Source organism: Labrus mixtus, chromosome 21 (genome assembly GCF_963584025.1).
Source record: "Labrus mixtus chromosome 21, fLabMix1.1, whole genome shotgun sequence".
NCBI lineage: Eukaryota > Metazoa > Chordata > Actinopteri > Labriformes > Labridae > Labrus > Labrus mixtus.
The window spans coordinates 8,452,926-8,474,009 of NC_083632.1; the positions used below are offsets into that span (position 1 = coordinate 8,452,926).

At 40.7% G+C, this 21,084-nt stretch overlaps 1 protein-coding gene across 5 annotated transcripts in view; it reads right to left on the bottom strand.

The window, feature by feature from the left end:
* Window positions 1-1,151: 1,151 nt before the first annotated feature.
* The window catches only part of pald1a (phosphatase domain containing paladin 1a), a 56,566-nt gene continuing 36,633 nt past the window's right edge, over window positions 1,152-21,084 (bottom strand). For all 5 annotated transcript variants that reach the window (XM_061027712.1, XM_061027713.1, XM_061027715.1 and 2 more), the window contains 2 exons: window positions 15,070-15,222; window positions 1,152-3,590 (listed from right to left, as the gene is read on the bottom strand). In XM_061027712.1, coding sequence (XP_060883695.1) covers window positions 3,441-3,590; window positions 15,070-15,222 — 303 coding nt within the window. In that variant the 3' untranslated portion in view covers window positions 1,152-3,440. The remainder of the gene's footprint in view (window positions 3,591-15,069; window positions 15,223-21,084) is intronic.

Genomic DNA, 21,084 nt, shown 5'->3' on the forward strand with positions numbered 1-21,084 from the left:
CTTGTGCTGATTTTAGCCTCCCCTGAGGAAAAAGTAGTATGTCTTATACCTTAGCTGATCACATCCTGTACGTGTGTTGGTAGGATTTCTGACAAATACTGTATTACCACTTTCTTTAAACAGCCAACTGTACAGTGTCACTTATTGTGAATAGTTGCTGTGGTAATTGTAAAAAAAAAAAAACAGTCTGCTGCATTATTTAACCGTACTACGTCTGACACCTACCCCCTGGCAGTGGTTTCAGAGACAAAAAGTTCCCAATTAGAACCCGTCAATTTTATCTCTGATGGTCTTGTTTGCTTCTGGTAGTCATGCAGAAGCACCAGTATTCATTTGATTTTGTTTCATTATGACTTAAAAACTCCTCACAGGAGCTTTAAGACATTCTAAAGGTTCGTATATTTGTATATTTTCCGATAAAGACAGTAGCTAAAGACGCCTTTAAACTGAGATCATTTTAGAAAAGAAACGTGTGTAATAAATTTTAAAAGAAGAAGCTTTTCAATCTGGAAGACTTGGTTTCCATTTACAATAATCCAGGATAGGCCGTGGTGTGATAAAATCCTAACAACTTCCGTGCGCCGAGAGATAAGCCTGCTATGCTCTTACAAGACGGGAAGTGATCTGGGATATCAGCCTTTCAAAGCGGGCCAGCGAAGCCAAGTGAGCTTCTACTGATGTGCCGGCCAGTAGCTTTTAATCCCCACACAGGCCTCCATTCTTAAAGAGACTCGCCATGTTTTTTGTTTTTTTTTAATTAAGACCTTACCTGTCCACATCAAAAGGAAACTCAGATTAGTCCTTTGATCTGCCTAAGCTCTTTATTACTGTATATGGAAAATGTTAGAAAGACTTCAGCCCAACAATCAATCATCTGTTTTCTGCGTCCTGCTCATAACCTGCTCTGCTGCCCGAGGTTGACATTGACACAAGACAAAGAGGCCGTCCGGATATCCATGTGGAGTCTTAGCGTAGTGAGCAAAAGATAAGGCTGAGATAAGAAGGGAAAAGACAGGAAGCTGAGGAGGGAAGAGACGATTATTTGACTCTGTTGCACGGTGTTGTTTTATTGAAAATCCTCCAAGCCAGATCCCTGACACACATAGATCAGTTTGTTTCTCCTGGCAATAAAAGGACACCAAAGGAAGGCATGGACTCTGAAATCTTTTATTTAAGCCCCCCCCCCCCCCAACAAAATAGTACAAGAATGGTATATAAAGTGAGTAAAGGGAAAATATAGCAAACACATCACAGTGTTACATTCTGCGCGTGTATGTTGCCGAGTTTTAAGTCATAAAAATCAGAGTTTTAGAGTAATTCTCTTGGACTTCGATTTCATTAATTATATACAGAGCAGGTTTTCAAGGCCGATGTGACATCTAAAAGGAAGGATGTCTTCTCTTCTGGATTTGTGGGCTTAAGGCAGGAATTATGATTTTGAAAGCACATTTGCAGTTTAAAGTTACACTACAACTAAACAAATTATTAGCAAATTAAAAAGTAAAAACAAAAAAATGTGTTGAAAAGGAAACACTGTACAGTTAAAATCATTCCAGACATGTAGAATTTCTTAACAATGAGAGGAATGTGTTGGACAATAACAAATGCGTAAATGTTGCTCCGTTTGGCTAACAATGGAATTAATTAATTATTGATCTAAGGAATCAATCACGCAGCTTTTTGATTCCCTCCAATTATTCCACCAGCATGAATAAGATGTGTTAAAGCGTACGTATGCCCTGTCAATTAGTCAAGAGTGATTATAACCCCACTTGCACAAAGTATTTGCAGGCCTGGCTGTGCGCCATAACTGCATCCTGCCAGTGGTAGTGGAGTCTGCGAGAGCCGAGATAACTGAAGAGGAACTCCTTCTACTGTACGTCACACGTCAAAGTGTGGAGGAGTATGAGCGGACGTGTGAAATCGTTGTAGGAAGTCTTTTATAGGTAGCTGAGTGGAATCTGATTCATCGCCACAGCCGTAAACTGTCCCAGTGACTTCACCCATTAGTTTTTGAAGCAGACTTTCAAAGTCTATCGATGGCGGTCGCCATATTGGAAATGCTGTCTCAAACTTTCTTTGGGACGACTTGTTAACTGGCAAAGAGCTCAAGCTGAGATGGGCCTTACACCACCTGAGATACAGCTACAACTTGCCCTTCCATCAGCCAGATCAGCCACACCCTCATATCCTTCATCCAATCACAACCGATGAGTTATAATAAAAAAATAAAACAAAACAGTAGTGTGTGCTGATATAGAAATGAGCTAATGACACCAAATTCAGTTTCTGCTGTAGAAATGGGCGTTTTAGTAATAGGTCTGTATGTAACTTCTGGGGAATTTAAAGCTTGCCTCAAGTGGACAATCAAGGAACTGCAGGTTTTTTGTACTTAGCTTCATTTGTCTGGAGGTTGCTGTGTGAGCTAAACACAACTTTGGAGAGTTAGCCACTCTTCATCTCTAGTTAAGGCTAGCAACTGTGGGCTACATTGGCCGTTTCTGGCATAAGCCCCAACCACAGTTTATAGCCAAGTTGCCTTGTGGGTAATGTAGGCTCCAGGTTTTGGCATGGAAGAATGCCGCGGAATAAAAACGATCACATATCTGGTCCGTCAACATCACATAAGAAAAGTGTTACGATTGCAATTTTTGTTTATAAAACAAAAATACACGGACACATTTATAGCTCTAAGGTAAAATCAAAAAAATGCAACAAACAAAAAATCTAATACTGACATGCTTTACTGTTAGTACCTGTATCATGATAAACAAAAATTAACGTTAAAACAAGCAGGTACAACGGATGGAAAGATTTCTGGAGTTACACTGAGAGATATGTTCGAGCCTTTTGTGCAACATTCCTCAAAAACATCCACCAACGTGAGCTTTAAAAACCAAAAGGTAGCATTAACATTTAAATAACAACAGCCTTCATATGTACACAGGGAAGCCTCTTCAAAACAGAAAGCAAAATGCACAGCCACTGATGACAGCTGTGTGCTGAGGAGAAAAGGACAGGGCTCAGGAAAAAATATCAGGTCGCACAACAGCAAACAGTTGTGACATGCAGCCAAAATTGTTGGCTGGCAACACAGTGGAATTTCTCTCCTCCATAACAATATTTAACTCTGGTCTTGTCCCAACAGAAGTTTAAAAGTGTCTCCTTGAAGCTTGATTTGAAAAGAATAATAATGTTACAAATATTAGTTCAATGAAATTCTATGTTCTAGCAGAAACAAGGCAAAGGCACAAATATGAACTTCTAAATATACAAGTATTATTCTGCTTAAATCAGCATAAAAACAGTGAATGTTAACATTGCAGTAAGATTGAAAAAAAAAAATGTTTAGGTAAAGACATGCATTATATAAAGAAGGCATAACAACTTTCATTCTGACTAGCACAGAACTGTCCTGGTTTGTTCACAGTGATCCCCTCTCAGATGAACTCCCCACGGAAAGGAAGTGACTGAATGTTTCTCTGTTGCCAGCGGTAACGCAGCCTGGCCAGCGGCGTGTCCCTCGGGTTTTCGAACTCGGAGAAGCCCAGCTGGTTGAGGATGTCATAAACTCCGGCTCTGGCAGCCACCTAAAAGATCACAGAAACACAGGAAAATGATTTTTAATGAAGAGGCAAACACAGCGAGCCAGTCATTCTTTTATTCGTCCGCCATGACCTCACAAAGGCTCTGACCACCGCGTTTTAACGGTTCAAGCATGTTGTCTGATGGTTTCCTGCATGTGCAGCTGTTGCATTGGAACAATAGGGCTCTACTGCGGGTTTGGAAACAACGGGAAGTGGTGGTAGAGAAATTTAAATCCGTCTCTAAAGTCAGAAAATAACACCGCAAGTTAAAATGACTCCATTACAAGCAGAAAGCCAAGGAATGAAATGTTTACTTAACATTTAGACTTGAGTTAACTAAAAAAACGCTGATTCATACATAGATAGAAAGATAGGTGTCCTTTATTGATGCCAAACCGGTAAATTGTGGAAAGGGTTTTTATGCTCACAATCCCATCTGCACCAGCTGATATCAACCGTTCTCAAGCAGCCCAGCTGATGGCTCAGCTGATTCCTGGAAAACCTCGTACAAGACTTCTGATTCAAAAATGTTCTACTCTCTGCCTAAGCAGCTCGGCGGCCATCTCCTTCTTTCTCAGTCTCTCCTTCTGTCACTGACCCATGTCATGTTGCTATTAATGCCCACACCGTCCTGTGCCCTGGAGGGGTTTGTTTTGGCTGCTGCTCACCCCGCCTCAGGCTTTCATGGATGTGTTCTGAAGGGCAGAAAGGACCCAACGCGAAGCCATACATACAGGGTTAACTTAATGCAAGGGATATAACATTCACTCAAGCTACTTTTTCTTTCTATTAGCACCTTATCAAGGACTCCACATCTAGTTCATACACTGAACAGACGGGGTTTGAGTATAAAATCTGAATCCAGAAACTACAGATACAGCAAAATGAAGAGTTCTAATGAGTGAATCATCGCCACAAAGTAGGAGTTAGCGCATCATCCTGCATAAAAACATGCATCCAGAGTTCATCTTAGTCTTTGAAAGTAGGCAGAAGAACCCCAGTTTAACCTCTATTTTCCCCTGACAACATAATGATGTGTCCTTAAGTGAACTGTACACTTTGTTTTCAGGCAGTGAGCTCAGTCTGGCACGGTCACTCGATGCCATCCATGTGTGAGTGATCACTAAGGGTTATAGAAATACAGCTAATTTCCTATTGAAGGATATTTATACACTTTCAAGAGCCTCCTCGTGTCGATTTTACACGTGAAAAGAAGGAAATTAGCATCAACATTAATCCAACTACCTCATAATTGTACTTGAGTACAGAGATGGAACAGCACCATGGAAACGGTGTGTTATTTAGCGTTTCTTTGCCTGAGTCAGTACCGAATGAACAGCGGGAGACGTCCCCAGAGGGAGCGCTGTGTGTTCGTGTGAAGCAGCCGGTCACGCTGACTCATGCTCTGCTGTGGCTGTCAAACACTGTAAGACTGATGGCGAGCACCACGGACAACCAGAAACATCTGGCCATAAAGCAAAAACAATACAAACAAATACAAATAGACACAGACTTCCCCTGCAAAACGCTGAAGATTCAATACCTCGTTATGAGTGCGACAGCTTGCAAAGTTTGCTCTGCAGGAGAGGCTTTTAATTGGAAAATGAAAGGCCACAAAACTGAAATTTCTATTAAAAGGGTCAGACAGAGACTTTGATTTTCAAATGCTTTCAGATTAAAATTGTCCGCAAAAGCAGCAGAATAGTTATCTCCTGCAGTCTGTACTCTCAGTTTGGAACCGTTCACCGCTGCCTGCTGTCGAGTTTGTAAGACCCGAGAAGACATTCACAGAATGACTCAGGGGAGGGTTAGATGGCCTAAAACTCTTAGCAAATTTCACTTCTCTCTCTCTCCTAGCCCCAGGCAGTCGAGGAGTCTGCAGATTTGGAGGCGAGGAGGAATGTGCTGGAGGAGTAAACATCCGGGTGGATAAGGGCACAAAACTGAAATATGACTGCGGTCTGGTTCTGGAGGCTGTGAGGTAATCCAGTACGAAGATGCTTTTAAAAAATTGCACCGTCAGGTTGAACGCTGAGCCGGACAAAAGTGGAACAATGAACAGGAATAATAGTATCAAGATATCACTTCCCCTGACAAAGATTATAGTTTAGCTGGCCAGGCTCTTGCGGAAATAAGCAAAAAGCACCACAAAGTGTGGTTAGATTACTTACATGCTGACTATGCAAAAATCAAATCTTACAGGAGATCTCATGTAACGCTGAAAACGTCTGCTCTGAAGATATGACAAACAACTTTTTCCAATCCTGTAAAAAGTACTTGTGTGAGAAAATACTCAAGCAGCTTGTATTGTCATGTCTTATAACTGTTTTAATCAAAACCATGCAGTGATGGACCACCGATAGGTTCTTGGAATCCAGCTGAATGCGCTCTTTGCAGGGGAAGAGTGAGTGGGTGCAACGGAACAATTACTCAGTGGATGTGACTCTGAGGAGAGATCCTTGGATTTTGAGCCATTGCGCAGGGTACTTAACCTGACTCATCTCCTCCAAAGCCCAGCTGTCTAAATAGACGATGAGTGAGTCTGACATGGCGAATGGTCGGGTTACGGGGGGCCCCATCCTTAGGTGGTGTAGTGAAGAGGTTCGAAATCTCCAGAAAGCAGAGGTTGAGGGGTTTAGATGGAATTAAAAAAAAAAAAAAAAAATGTTTAAAGATTTATTTTGGGGGATTTGTGTGCCTTTATTGTAGAGATAGGACAGAAGATATAGTTGGAAATAAGGGACATAGAGAGCGGGGAATGGCATGCAGGAAAGGAGCCACAGGTCGGATTTGAACCCGGGCCGCCCACTTCCGAGGACTACGGCCTCTGTACACGGGGCGTGCGCTCTAACCCCCTGGCCACTAGCGCCCCGGAATTTTACATTTCAAAACACTTAACAATGTCTTCTAATAAGACCCTCTAAGGCTTGGCACCTTATACTTCTGACCTGCTCTTCTCTCGTCTAACTAAAAGGCTGTTATTCATTCCAGAGACATGACTAAAATCTAAAGGTTACTGTTCTTTTTCTTCTAGAGCCCCGAGACTTTGGATGCTCTCATTCAGGTGGGTTGGATTGGTGCCTCAGTTTCAATCACTCCTCAAAACACACCAGTAAAAAGCTGACTCTTTATGCCAAACCCGATGCTTTTATCCTTGATTTCATTTGTTGATGTTTTGATTTTTGACAGTTTGTCTCCTCTTTTATGCATCTCAGAAAAATACTTGGACAACAAGCAATTTTCAGCTTGTTTGGATCGGGGGGGGGGGGGACTTTATCAAAATATGACAGCCCCCAGACACTCTTTGATTGGCAGATTTTTAGTGTTCAGCCAAAAAAAACCAGAACAAACACACCAAAAGAACTGTTGAGCCAATCCTCCCACTAAAATAAATAGATTTACATCTTCAAGGCAAACTGTCCCCAAGTCACACTGCACCTCATCTGAAACAGATTTGACTCCATCAGACTCTGACAGTTGCCGTGGCGACCATTCTTTTTGGCATTAGCTTTCAGATCAGATGGCATCTTCTGATTGATTTCTGACCTCATGAGAGACTTACACAAAGGACGACAAAGAATGTCAGCGGCAGCTTGGACGGACACTCGGACATCCAAATACCTCGCCTTTGTTTTGCGAGTTGAAAGCACATCTTGTTGTTCATTCTGTCCTCAGGGATTACGTGATCCGTCCTCAATATTTTTCCCACAAGTTATTGCCTCTTTCCTCCTTTACTATATTATTTAATTTATGTTTTTCTACACTACTTTTTGAAACAACTCGGCAGCATTTGAACAAGGTCCTCCTGCAGTGATTCTCTGTGTCTGTGTAACGTGACATCACATAACCTTTAGATAAAAGACCAGAAAACCGTTTAAACAATGAAAATGGTTGAATACAAATATGTTGGGGGTAGACTTGTGCCACACGTGATTCACTTTGCCCACACTAACCGCGGTATTGCGATGTATTTAGTGGCCCAGTTGCAGCAAAAAACCTTGGCAAGCCGCCCAACCAATCTGATCCAACCGACCCTAAAGGCACGATCATTAGCCTATCACCAGTGACCGTAGCAGGATCCTTAATGACAAACTGTGAACGCCTGCGGCGGCGGATAAGGGGGTCATCACCTTCCCTTGTCGTGCAATTGAAGCCTCTGTTACACAACCCGGCTGATCTGAGATCTGAGCAGCCCAGGCGAGTTTACATCCCACGCCGGGCGTTTGCATGTGTCGATTCATGGACTAGTTTGATCTCTGCGGCAGATAAAAGCAGGAGCACATTGTTCCCAGTCCTGCAGGGCAGCCGTTTGTGCCAGCTGACAAGTAGCCCCTGACCTATTTCACCTTGTTTATTTCTGATCAGTCAGATTGATTGAACACAGATAGAACTGCACGTGTTAAATGCTGTTTCTCTGCCGGATAAAAGATGCTAATTGCGAACAAAGATGCAGCAGTCAGCTTTGCATATTGAAAGAAATATATAAGCTGACATTTTTTTTTAAAGTCAACAGGGCTTTAAGTTGTTAAGGGGAAACGAACCTTTATGATGTTGCTGTGATTAGTCATATTAATTGAACACAGGAGCAAGTTTTGAGGGAAAAAACAAAAACTAATTGCTGCATAACCACGCAGGAATCGGCTGCATGTTATTTTTAGGCGATATATGTTGCATATATTTCAAGTAAATCCCACTTATTGACTCTTTTGTACACGTTGAACAAATATTGTCCCCGGCATCATTAGCCCGAGTTGCCTCGTGGCCATGTAGCGAGATCAGAGCCGAAACATCAGAGGAGTTATTGGAATTGAAATCCATGTTTGCTAATCCAAAACACGTCCCTTTTACACAATGGCAGGACTTGTGTACAGTGCATACCACAGATGCCTGCAGGAGAGGTACCCTATCAGTCACTCCAGCTGTTTTGATGTGTGGCACAGAGGCCTCCCTGTCCCCCTGCACAGGCCCCAGTATGTGCAGCCTTTGAGATAGCCGACGGTGGGAAAGACCAGTGCCTCCTCACTGGCCCTGCTCCTCCCCGGTTGCTCCGTCTGCCTAATGAGTATTGACGTAAGTGATGTCTTTAAGGCTGCATCAAAGGCGACTCTCTCTGACAGCTCTGCTTACTGTCACCAGACTCTAGTCGTCATTCTCAGACAACTCCAAGCGCGGTTCATTTATACATATGAGCAAACTCATAAAAGGGAAGCGTAGTTTTTCTTTATGAAATACAAAATAAACCATATAGAGGATTGATGTTATAGACACAAAGTTTCATTTTTATGTCAAAATATATTTTGTCGTCCTTAATGACTGCATAGCATAACTTTTACATGCATTTCATGTTAGAGAAAAACATTCCGATTTGCACTTAATGCCAACAAGACTAAAATGATGTGATTCTCAAGGTCCACGTCAACAGCTATAGATGCTTATCAGACTTACTTTGAAAAATAAGGTGATATAAGAAAATGTGTTCACTTCACCATGTTTTTCAAACGCTCATATGTCCCTGTCTGTCTATTAACGTCCCAAATTCTGAGAAAAAAAAAGTCCGTCCACTATGTCTTTTGCCTGCTCTACTTTTCAGAAAATGTGTGCTCAAACAGGCCGTTTAAAGATTTTCCCTTTGTGACATCACAAAGGGCAGTAGCCCCTCCCCCAGGTAGGTGACATCCCACAGCTAGGTGTTTGTTCTGCCCTCTGAGTCTGCCTTTCCACTGTAAACCATAAAAGGCATGGTGAAAGAAAGCCCAAGGCACACAAGCCCTTCCAGAGGAGCTAGAGCAAACACAGCTCACTTGCATTTACAGCTGCATGACCCAGAAACAGCCGTTTTCACATATGCACCCCTGAAAATATCTAGATCATCTCAGGAAGATTGCTCCTGAAATTCTCCTGACCTGGCTGTTCACACACGCTCCTCACAGCGGGAGACTATCCCTGTAAGATGGGAGGGGTGGGAGGAAACGTCTCCTGAGACAAGACGTGATGTAAAAAAAAAAAAAAACAACGCGGACAAGTGGCAGACAATGTACCAGAGTCCGCTATACGACACAATAATGAGAATATTGTCCTTTATATCAAAAGAGCGGAGAAGAACCGTCTGGCGAAATGAAAACATAATGCAGCTGTTTAAGTATGTTCACTGAGATCGTATCTGGCTCGTGCACTAGTCACAGGATATAAACGTCACCACCACACCCTCCCACTCGCTCTAGTGAATTCTCCCGATTATTTCCAGCTGTATTCTCACAGCAGCTCACTTTGACTTTTTTTTAAAATTATTATTATTATTTTTTTTTTATTTCGAACATGTTTGAAAAATTAAATAAAAATATACATTACAAACAAAGCAAACAGCAATCAAAGCATACTTTCTGTAGTGGCTCGTTCCTTAACCAGTCCATGTTCGAAAAGGGTGTAGGATGAAGTTAAATAATTTATCCAGTCCTACCCCTTTTATCATTTTAGCTTAATAAATTAATCCAAGGCTAAGCTTTAAAAAACATAAAGTTGAATAATACAGATAACGAAGTACGGTAACAAAAGCAACAGATATAATGTATTACACACATTAATTGGTAGACGGTACAGACCTTACAACTGATACTGATTCCATTTTTCCCCATTGACTGTTAAATTTTATATTTGTTAAATATGTTATTCTTGAAAATGTGTTTAAACTGTCCAAATGTTTGACATTGTTTTCATTCCATCACTGCAGCTGTTCCATAAATTAACACCCTTCGTTGTAATACAGTGTAGTTTCATGTTGGTCCTTCCTGTTTTTTTTTTTAACATAAGTATTCCTCTTCAGATTGTGTTTACTGTCCCTCTGCTGAAAAAAACTTTTGGATACTGTTCGGTATCTGATCATTAACTTCGATGAGATGATTTGAGTTGTTTTAAAGTCGACCAAGTCCTTGAGTTTCAGTGTTTTAAGTTTGATGAAGAGTGGGTTGGTTGGTTCTCTGTAGTTGGGAGTTAGTTATAATTCTTATGGCTCTTTTCTGGAGAATGAAGACTGGTTCTGTATTTGTTTTGTACGTGTTCCCCCACACTTCCACACAGTAACTAATATATGGGAGAATTAGGGAGCAGTACAACGTGTAAAGTGACTGTTGATTTAACAGCCCTTTCACTTTAAATAAAATTGCAGCACAGTAATAACTTGCCGCGGAAAATAAAGGCAGGCAGGAGAAACTCTGGGTACAATCAGAGTGAAACATTTGGCTGTTTGTGTTGACACATACAGCAGGAGTTTATCAGGAGTTTTCTGCCAATGTGAATGCACAAGGAGTGAATTTCTTATTATAACCCATCTGTTTTAAGAAATGCTGAGTTATGCAGAATTAGGGACATGGCTCATCTGACTCAACACGCAGGCCAGTTGTAGTGGTTTGCAAGGAATCTAACAGCCTGCCTCAACTCCACCTCTTTGCCTGTTGCTAGGTTGACCAAAAGTTAGATTGAAACAGCATTTCCAACACGGTGGCTGCCATTGTTGGGCTTCAAAATTCTGCTTCAGAAATCATGTCACTGAGACCAAGTCCATATTTTATACAGTCTACGAGTATAACCTTGGTAATGACATTCAAGTGTACTAAAAATTACAAATAATCCTGCACCAAAATATTAATCAGTCACAGAGCGTCCTACGAACATAATCAGAGTCTACAACTGTGCACCAAGCAGCCCACTAATTAAGACGAACTGTGCCAGTCTGTGAGCAAAGGATGTCATTCTTGAATCAGCTTCATTCAGAGTGAGAGTAAGTGGATTTTCTTTATGAGATTGAATGTGAATGTATTTATTTTAATAGGGACAATGCAATTTAACATAATTTCAATACAAAGCATGAAACTGATGTGCTGCATAAAGAGTATACAGCTATTGCTAATTTCCAACTTGTGTCCCCAGTTGGGCCTTTGTGTAAACAATCAGATTAAAATGTACAACATTCGGTTACATAAAACTCCATAACACGATATGAGGATACATTAAAATACATGTACAACAATACAAATGCTATAAACCAGTTGAAAATAAAGTTTTAAAATACTGATAGATCATCACAAGAGTTTCAGCCTGCAGTGACAGAGCACGCCCAGCAGGTTTCCAGCATATTAACACTGTTGTCAGCGGGAGTTTGAGGTTATTCCATGCGAGGGCTCAGTCAGATGTGTGGTCAAGCTTTTAATTAATCTGGAAAACTTTGAATCAGTGGAGAGGGTCACTTTATGATGGGATCACAGCATCACAATCAAAATGTACGACGAACAAGATGATCACAATCATCTCCGGCGTCACAATCAACATCTACAACCAAACTCTGAGCCTCCCTTCACAGAAGAAAACTGTTTCTGGGTTTATAAATCAAATAGTGCTTTTATCAACCACATTGGCGGAGAGAATCAGACAGACACATTTCATTGTTCCACAGATTGTAGAATTTCAAAAGGTCCTCCGTGTTTACTTGATGTCTAGGTCAAATCAGCACTAATTCCATGAGTACAGCTTAAATAAATCACATGTTCTAAAATTCTTCAGTTCCTAAATGATGTTAATATAATAAGCAATTATTGCAGAGATGAAAATAGCTGATTGTGTACATTATTTCAAATATAAAAAATATAGTTAAGTATATATATATATATATATATAGACACACCGGCCACTTTATTAGGTACAGCTGTTCAACTGCTTGTTATTGCAGATATCTAATCAGCCTATCACATGGCAGCAACTGAATTCATTTAGGCATGCAGACATGGTCAAGACGATCTTATGAAGTTCAAACCGAGCAACCAGAATGGGGAAAAAAGATTTAAGTGACTTTGAACGTGACATGGCTGTTGGTGCCAGGCGGGCTGGTCTGAGTATTTCAGCAACTGCTAATCTACTAGGATTTTCACGCACAACCATCTCTAGGGTTTATGAGATGCCTTGTTGATGCCAGAGGTCAGAGAAGAGTGGCCGGACTGTCTCGAGCTGATAGAAAGGCAACAGTAACTCAAATGACCCCTTGTTACGACCCAGGTCCCCGTGTACTAACTGAGCATCATTTAAACGCCACAGCCTACCTGAGCATTGTTGCTGACCACGTCCAACCCTTTACGACCACAGTGTACCCGTCTTCTGATGGCTACTTCCAGCAGGATAATACGCCACGTCACAAAGCTCATGTCATATCAAACCGGTGTCTTGAACATGACAGTGATTTCACTGTACTCAAATGGCCTCCACAGTCACCAGATCTCGATCCTTTGGGATGTGGTGGAACGGGAGATTCATCTCATGGATGTGCAGCCGACAAATCTGCAGCAACTGTGTGATGCTATCGCGTCAATATCGAGCAAAATCTCTAAAGAAATGTTTCCAGCACCTTGTTGGATCTATGCCAAGAAGAATTAAAGCAGTTCTGGGGTCCAACCTGGTACTGTCAAGGTGTTCCTAATAAATTGGCCGATGAGTGTATACCTTCCACTCCACACAAAATTGCAGGATTTCTACATATAAAACAAAAGCACTGGCATCTTATTTTTATTGATTTAAAAAAAAAAACTTTGGGACGTTTTTATTTTGTGAGTTTTTCTTACATGACAGCAGTTTTATTCAAAACGAGGAAAGAAAGCCTCTCTAGTTGATAAAACACTCAAATATCCTAAAGTGAAAAGCACTCTTTAGCCTCCAGCATTCCTGATCCCTGTGAGCATGTCTTTATTTTCTCATGGCATATCTGAGCCATTAGGAGTCACTCTGATGCACCACATATATTTGCTATTCATAACAGGAAGAATATGCCCCAATTGCCTGTGCATATTTCTCTGACAACTGTTTTCACAGCTATTGTTCTGGACTATTTTGGAATTCCGTGTTTTTGCTTTGCGTTTATTCCAGCTCGATAAGGACAAAGAAGGGAAGAGATTTTCATTCATAAATTTCAAATATTCCAGGCTCTTGGCCATGTTTCTTCACACTGTCTGCTGGAAAATAAGAAAAATAGAATACCTGCTAAATAGCAGGCAGGATTTCAGATTACGATTCAGGCTTGTTTGTTTGCTTTTAGCATAAATTCCAGACATTCAATGTCGGTGCTGTGAGAATACTAACATAAAAGATTTAATCGCTAAGCCAAAAGAAAAACATACTCCTAAGCTGCTGATGCTGTCTTTGTTATGGAATTTCTTCATTCAGTTAAAAAAAATGACATGTTGATCCCTGGTGTGAAAGCTGGGATAAAAACAGGAAAGCTAACACCTTGTAATTAAAACCAAACGCATGTGAATATAAATGAAGCCATATAACACAGAGGTATGATTTGTTTACATTAAAATGTACGTTGTGAGCTGCAGCATTTACCTGATCACACTTTATGAGTTTTGTCAACCTGCCAATAACTGCTTGTTTTTTAACTAGCATGTGAGCTTGTGTGTGTGTGTGTGTGTGTGTGTGTGTGTGTGTGTGTGTGTGTGTGTGTGTGTGTGTGTGTGTGTGTGTGTGTGTGTCTTGGGTACCACTCACAGACTAATCATTTGTCTGGAATGCACATAAATTCTCGACTTTACTGTAGGGGCACAGCTGGCCAAACGATTAATGTACCAACAAAAACACAGAGCTGAGACATTATGAAGTTGAGTGTGTGAAGAAGCTGGCCATAGTAGAACCAGAACCAGCTTGTAAATTCTTGGAGAAAAAAACTCTGTGAAGGGGGGGGGGGGGAGATAATAGGTCCGTGTCTTCTTTTTTTTTTCTGCCTGAATTATTCCTGCACACCTTAGTGGTTAATTAATTATTTGTTCCCCCAGCCTCCCTGCTTTTAATAAAACAGCAATAACTAGACAACCGTACACCTGCAGAGTGGAGAATGAAAAGCACAAAATTAGAGTTTAAGGTCAAAACGAGTCTTTCTATCCTCCTCGAGTTCCTGACGGCTGACTTAATTGAAACAGCTTGTATGGCTCATCAAGAAGCACTTAATTGACATTTTCATTTTGTGGAGTTCAATTTGCAATATAATACACTCCATGTTGTTGTTTTAGAGGACATGTCATTAGTTTGTCTTGCTGTTAAGTAAAAGTTCTCTGTTATGTTCCCTGTTTTTCTTTGTATCAGTGTTAAGAAAATTCATCCAAAAGCAAAAACACGTCTGTTATTATAAAAGTGAGATAGAAAAAAGAAAAGAAAAGTGCTGCACGGTGGTGCAGTGATTGGTTCTACCTGTGCATGCGTGTGGTGCTCAGACTTCCTCCCACAGTCCAAAGAAATGCTCGTTAGGTTAATGAGGACTCTACATTCTGTCTGTCTATACACCGTATATATATCAGCCCTGTGATCGACTGGCGACCAGTTCAGGTTGAATCCCGCCGCTCGTCCAATGACAGCTGGATCTCTCTGCAGCCCCTCACGGGAAAAGCGGTATGAATAAAGGATGACATGAGAATAAAGTGGGGAGGAGGTAGAGGTAGACATCTTTTACCTGTTCCATCCAGTGAGAGAAGGAGCGCTGCCACGAGTCTTTCTTCTCTAGATGCAGGTATGTGTTGAAGAGGATGAGATAAATGTAGCGCTCCAGGTACTGCAGGCTCCTTAACAGCAGCTGCTGTTCCTTCTCCGTCTTACCACTTTTGATCTACAGGACAGAGATAAGAAACAAAAAAAAACAAGAAAACAATGTAATAGAGGTATATCAAGCGGACACATTATATTACTTTCCTCTAACAACGGATGACATCACCATCTTTTTGAGGATGCACTGTTTACTTTGTGTTGAATCCTAAGACTGAAAATGGGTTTTCTTTTCATTTCTTCTCATTTCTTTTGTTGGGTAATTCATCTATTCTTGTTTTATTGACATAATACAAATACAGATATTAATCAATCTGTCAATAAAAGAAGAGAACAATTCATACAAAGACATAAAACATAATTCTGTATGGAGCAAATTAACTGGGGCGCACAAAGCTTCTCCATTTAGACACCAGTAATCACATTTTTTTTCCTCATCACTTTCAGATTAATCATGGTGGATAAGTCACTGTGTGATGAAACTACAACGAATGACATCAAATCAAACGTGCATCAGCTTATATAACATCCTCATTCCTGCTCTGTGTTTAAGCTGTTATGCTCTCAAAGCACAACATCCTGTCATATCAATATTTATTCACCTCTCCTTACATCTGCCTCAGATTCGCACTTGCAGACGGACGTTTTGACATTTGGAAGGATATATGTTGGTAAACCATTTATCAAAAATGACACCCAATGCACACTGTTATGCATTATCCATCATAGTATGCTTAGTTGTTGTTCAACCAACGTGTACATGGTTAGGTCAGAATGATAAGAGGAAGTTATCCGTCCATCATTTTCAAAGATAAGACAACAATACTCTCACCAGTCTATTTAAAACTTTACAGCATGGAGGGCAGGCCAATCCAGGACACAAAGTTGTTGAGAAATCCTACGAAAAGTCCACATAAATGAAATAGATCCATCAATCAAATATTTTCTGATTAAGCTATATCAGCATACGTTAGCTCACAGCACTTTAACAGGCTCTTTCTCAGGAAGTAATGTGAATAATTAGTACGCGTTTCAATTACAGGGTGTGAGCAGCTAGAAGGTGCATGCAGACAGGCTTTCATCACCGTGTCAAGTTGTTTTTCTCACTCTTCGTCTCCTATTTTATCTATGGAGCACATTTTCTTCTAATTGATTACAGCATTGATTGCCAGGTGAAATGGTCTGCACATCGAGCTGTATGCCTGTGTGGCTAAGTGCAAGGTGTGAGCGGGTATCAAATAAAATGTCAATCGAAGTTGAGAAGAAAGTCACAAGCGGCGGACGAGATGTAGCTCAGCCTGATGAAGTGTCAACAGTTTCTCTCAGCAGAATGTTGTCTGCATCCCAATGAGCCTTCACAGAGCTGTTGGACTGGCTGCTGTTTTCCTGCTCATAGTTTGCATCATATCAAGGGAAGAAGGGACATTCTGGGGGCTGAACAGAGGGAAAGAAAATTCACCAAGTAGGTGGGCTAGTACTCAAGGTAATTTGAAATGTGCACAGCGCGCTATAATACGATCATTCCAGAGCTGAATGACGCAAGAGAAAGAGGGGGGGGGATGAGTGGGGTTTCCTGTCCATTCCCAAACAGCCTTAGTTGGATCCCAGTTTTCCAAGCGGAGGAGAAAACTACACCTCTGCCAACAAAGGATGTGCTGTCTTTTGTCCAGCAACTCTCCCCAGCTCACAGTGGAAGAAAAACAGCATGCACACATGTCACTTTTCTGATCTTTCCCAGTTAACATTTACCACAGTGGCAGAGCAGGTGAACCTGATCACCCTGAGCGCCCTGCTACCCAAGGGGGCTTTTCAGCATTTCAACTCTTAGCCTGAAAATCCACAGTGCCAAAGCCTGGCAGCTGTTAATGCACACGCAGTGGCCAAAAACTCGGCTTAGAACACACAAACGCTCAAGTCGGTTCGCAAAGATTACATAATTCACACCTCTGCAATCTGCAGAATCCTAATGCTGCGGCTGCCATCTGTCTGCCTGCGTAAGACTGAGCCATATGTGTGGTTGAGCGGCCTCTCGTGCAGAAATTCCTTCACAAAACGATGTTAGGGAAAGATGTGGTAAAGGAACAGAGTAGAGTATTTCCATTCCATTTAGAAGGGACTGCCTTGAAAGCTTTGGATTATCTTCAATAACATTTTTAAGGGCTTAAAAATCCTGTTCAGTGCCGACACATATCTACTTCTCTGCATTGTGAGAAGAAAAGAAAAAGGTATTTTTATGTTCTGAGGTGAAAACTGCTATGACAAAAAGAGAGGCTTAAAGAAAGGTACAGTGGCCTCATCAGCTCTGAAAGGTGAAAGCCTTAATTCCAACAGTAAAAGGGAGGCCAAACATAGACCACATACCAATATCAAGAGAGTGCAGGAATTCTGTTTGTGCTGAGCAGCGCTGTGAGCGAGGTTGATGTGAAAGGCAGAGAAGTAGACAATAAAAACTGAGGGTGGAGGACAGTACCGGTATGTTATCACTGCAAAAACACCTGTGAGGAAGAAAATGTACCGACTTCTCCATAGCACAGGCACCAGAGAGCAGAACTTTTATGTGGCGTGTTTTTGAAAGTGATGCTCGCATCTTCAAAGCAGGCATAAAAGGAATACTGAGATGTTCTGGAAAATGATGTGAGAATATTGATTTTACTTTCATTTCTTCCAGTTTAATATGAAGCCGGAGCCTTTGTGGGCAGTTATTATAATACATTTAGCTTAGCCTAGACTAAAAATAGAGGGAAAACAGGCAGCCTGGATCAGTTTGAAAAATAACAACAACAAAAAAATACATAAATTCAATGAGCTCATAAAGAAGCATGTTGTATCTTATACAAATCCTGAATCTAAAAACTATGTGCTGGGTTCTTGGCGCAGATCAACAACTGACTGGAGCCTCAACTGGTTGATTGGTAACCCGATTTCTTTAAATTGATGTCATATGCCAAGAAACATCTTAGAAAGTCATTATTCAAACAACCTGGAGTTCACTTTTCTCATGAAAAGAGCCCTGATTCCACCTGATGCTAGTCTTTTTGCTATGCTAAGCTAAATCCAACTAATTTTTGTAAACTTTCTGATCATTTATTTGATGAATGAGAAGAAAATTGTTGGTTTGTTATCTTTAAAAGTGTGTGACGTTTTATTTTACCAATAGCTTGATGCATGCTAAGTGTTCTCCTCTGCTGCTACTTTATTGTACGCCAATTCATCATTTTAACATTATTTTTGTAACAATTTGCTAATAAGCTTTGACAATTGCATTTTAACCCCTTTGAAGATTTATCATCTTTCAAGGTACTTGAAGTTATAATGTGTTCCTTTTAGATGGAGCCCAGCTGTTTCCCCCAGGGACCAATCTTCATGCTAAGCTAAGCTAAAGGTCTTCCGGTTTTAGCTTCATAATCAATCATCTCCTCCTACGCCCAACAAGATAGAGAATAGGAGGTTTTAAAAACTGTTGTTGTTGTTGCTACTAAACTACAAGCCACTGAAGCAATCAAATACAAGACAATTCACTTTGTTCATCAAAATAATTGCACTGGATGTCTGTTTGTGTGTGAATTAGCCCTAGGCAAGCTCTTTGCAGTTTGAGCCTTTAAATTCAAAGACCAAGGTTGAAACAGGAGTTCAAAATAATCCCCGGATAGGCGTCTTTGCCTGCAGCCTGCATTTGAAGGTATATTAAAGATAAACACTTCCCACCTATGAGACGCACTTGCCTCTATCTTGTGTAAACAGGATAACCTCAAGTCATGGTGTTTCACATGAAAGGGTCCCAAGTGTTGAGCAAATATAAGACCCTGATGTAAAAATGGTGATGTCATTGGGCAGTAAGTATATGATAAAAAACTGCATTAAGAACACACGTTTTGCTTAACAGGGTGTTAGGTGGGAAATTTATATTTCTGTTAATGTCTTACAGAACCAAAGCTCTCTTTTCCATTTGTACTAAAAGCATTGACAGCATTAACATTTTACAACCTCTAATCTTTTAACCTTTTACAGCATGAACGGCGAGAAAAATATCAGCCTTTTAGTGTATAATTTGAGTATACGATTTGAAAAGCACCTTTTGTGTTTCTGAGATGTCATTAATCTTTTATACCTGCATGAATGCCAAATAATCTGTTACATCATGTAGCAAAAGCCCATTTTTTTTTTACAGCCATGGAACCAAGCAGAAACCTCTGTTGTTAAAATAAAGCCAGTGATAAAGTGTAAAAACCCTGCAGGTTATCAAGTGTCCTATTGGGGATGGCTGCAAAAGCCCAAGAAGCCACATACACATCCATTCAAAAAAATCCCATTTGAAAGCCCATTATCCCAACCAATGGGTGATGTCACTGAGACTATGTCCATGTTTACACAGTCTATGTCTATGTGGACTGCTGGGATGGTACTTTGCCACAAGTTTCTGTGTGGTGTCTGAGAGCATTACCAATCTTCTCTTACTGGCAGCCATTTAGCCAGCTGAGCATGTTTTATGGAAACAGAGCTTTGTGTTTGGTTGTTCAGTCAGGGGAAAGAGAAGACAAATGAAGAGATCACACAACTTTGTTGTCTGTCCACAAGGCTGAGACTTCTCTAAGCTGGCTCTTTTATTTCTTGTTAAAAAAAACAGACTACCATAACCTTGTGAAATCCTATTTGTGTGTTTGTAAGTTTTATTATTTACACCATCCTGCATATATCATTTACGCCCAGTAGAAGAATTGGGGGTATATTGACCCCTGAGGATCAATGCAATAAATATCCATTCATGTTAACATAGATGCACATATCCTAACAAATTCATGCCTGTTTCCAAAAAAACAACTACTCAACCATTTAAGAACAAATCCTCTGACAACCATACATCACAATGATTACTTAAGAAAAATGTTGACATGAATGGAGTCAAATGTATTCTTTAAATCTTGGTTTCTTCTATTAAATGAACGAGTGCCATTGATTCTAATGTAATTATTCTGAATCCATACTAGCTGTCAGTTAATAAAGTTAAATGTAAAAATGGCATCTATGTAGAGAAGTAACACATCGATGCAGGAGGCAGCACCTGAGTTTAACCCTTGATCGGTAGCAAACAAATGATAATGCTCAAGCTTTTCTGTGGGCTGAACTGAGACGTGCACATTACGGAGAAGTTCAACCGCTTGACATATGGTGCCAATTACCAGCTGATGGGGTTGCTGAGGTAAAAAGGCCAATCCATATTGGCCCTTCCCACCCAGGTTAACACAAGCAGCCATTCATCCGATTTTGCAAGAACACCTCCCACCCAAATCCTAAACCAAACCCCGACCTGTCTAGAGTGGACAGGCTACCTACACATGCCTTCAAGACGCAATGTACAGAAAAGTCAAAGTCAAGTATTCAAGCCGACGTTCACTTCAGTCCAGTCATATTTGAATAATGTATAACATGAATGCCACAGTGGATATACAATCAAAAGAATGCTAGATTAAAAGTTGTGTTGAAACTAGTTCCACACTGTCTCTCACACACACACGCACACGCAACAAATGGATTTCTCAGGTGACTCATCCACACCTGGGTGCATTATTCTATCTTGCCATTTAGACGACGACTGCATACGTTCATGAATCAGAAGGGTTAATGATCTGTACAATTTCTATTCCAGGATAGATCAAACTGTGCTCGTTATGCTCAACTGAACAATGTCACAGTAAGTTCCAGAAAAGTATATAATGCAAACAAAGCTTTAATAAACATGAAAAGTAGCATTTCTCTCAGCTGCTTGATCATAGAGTTGGCCTCTGGAGTTGTCACAGATCATACCGGATGCAGCAGCTTTCTCATGTACCATTTGTCCTTTTGTCCAAAGGATCCGATTACCAATAAGAGCAATATTTCTTATTACCGAAATAGACTCTGACTGTGACAATGCAGACAAAGTCAATCA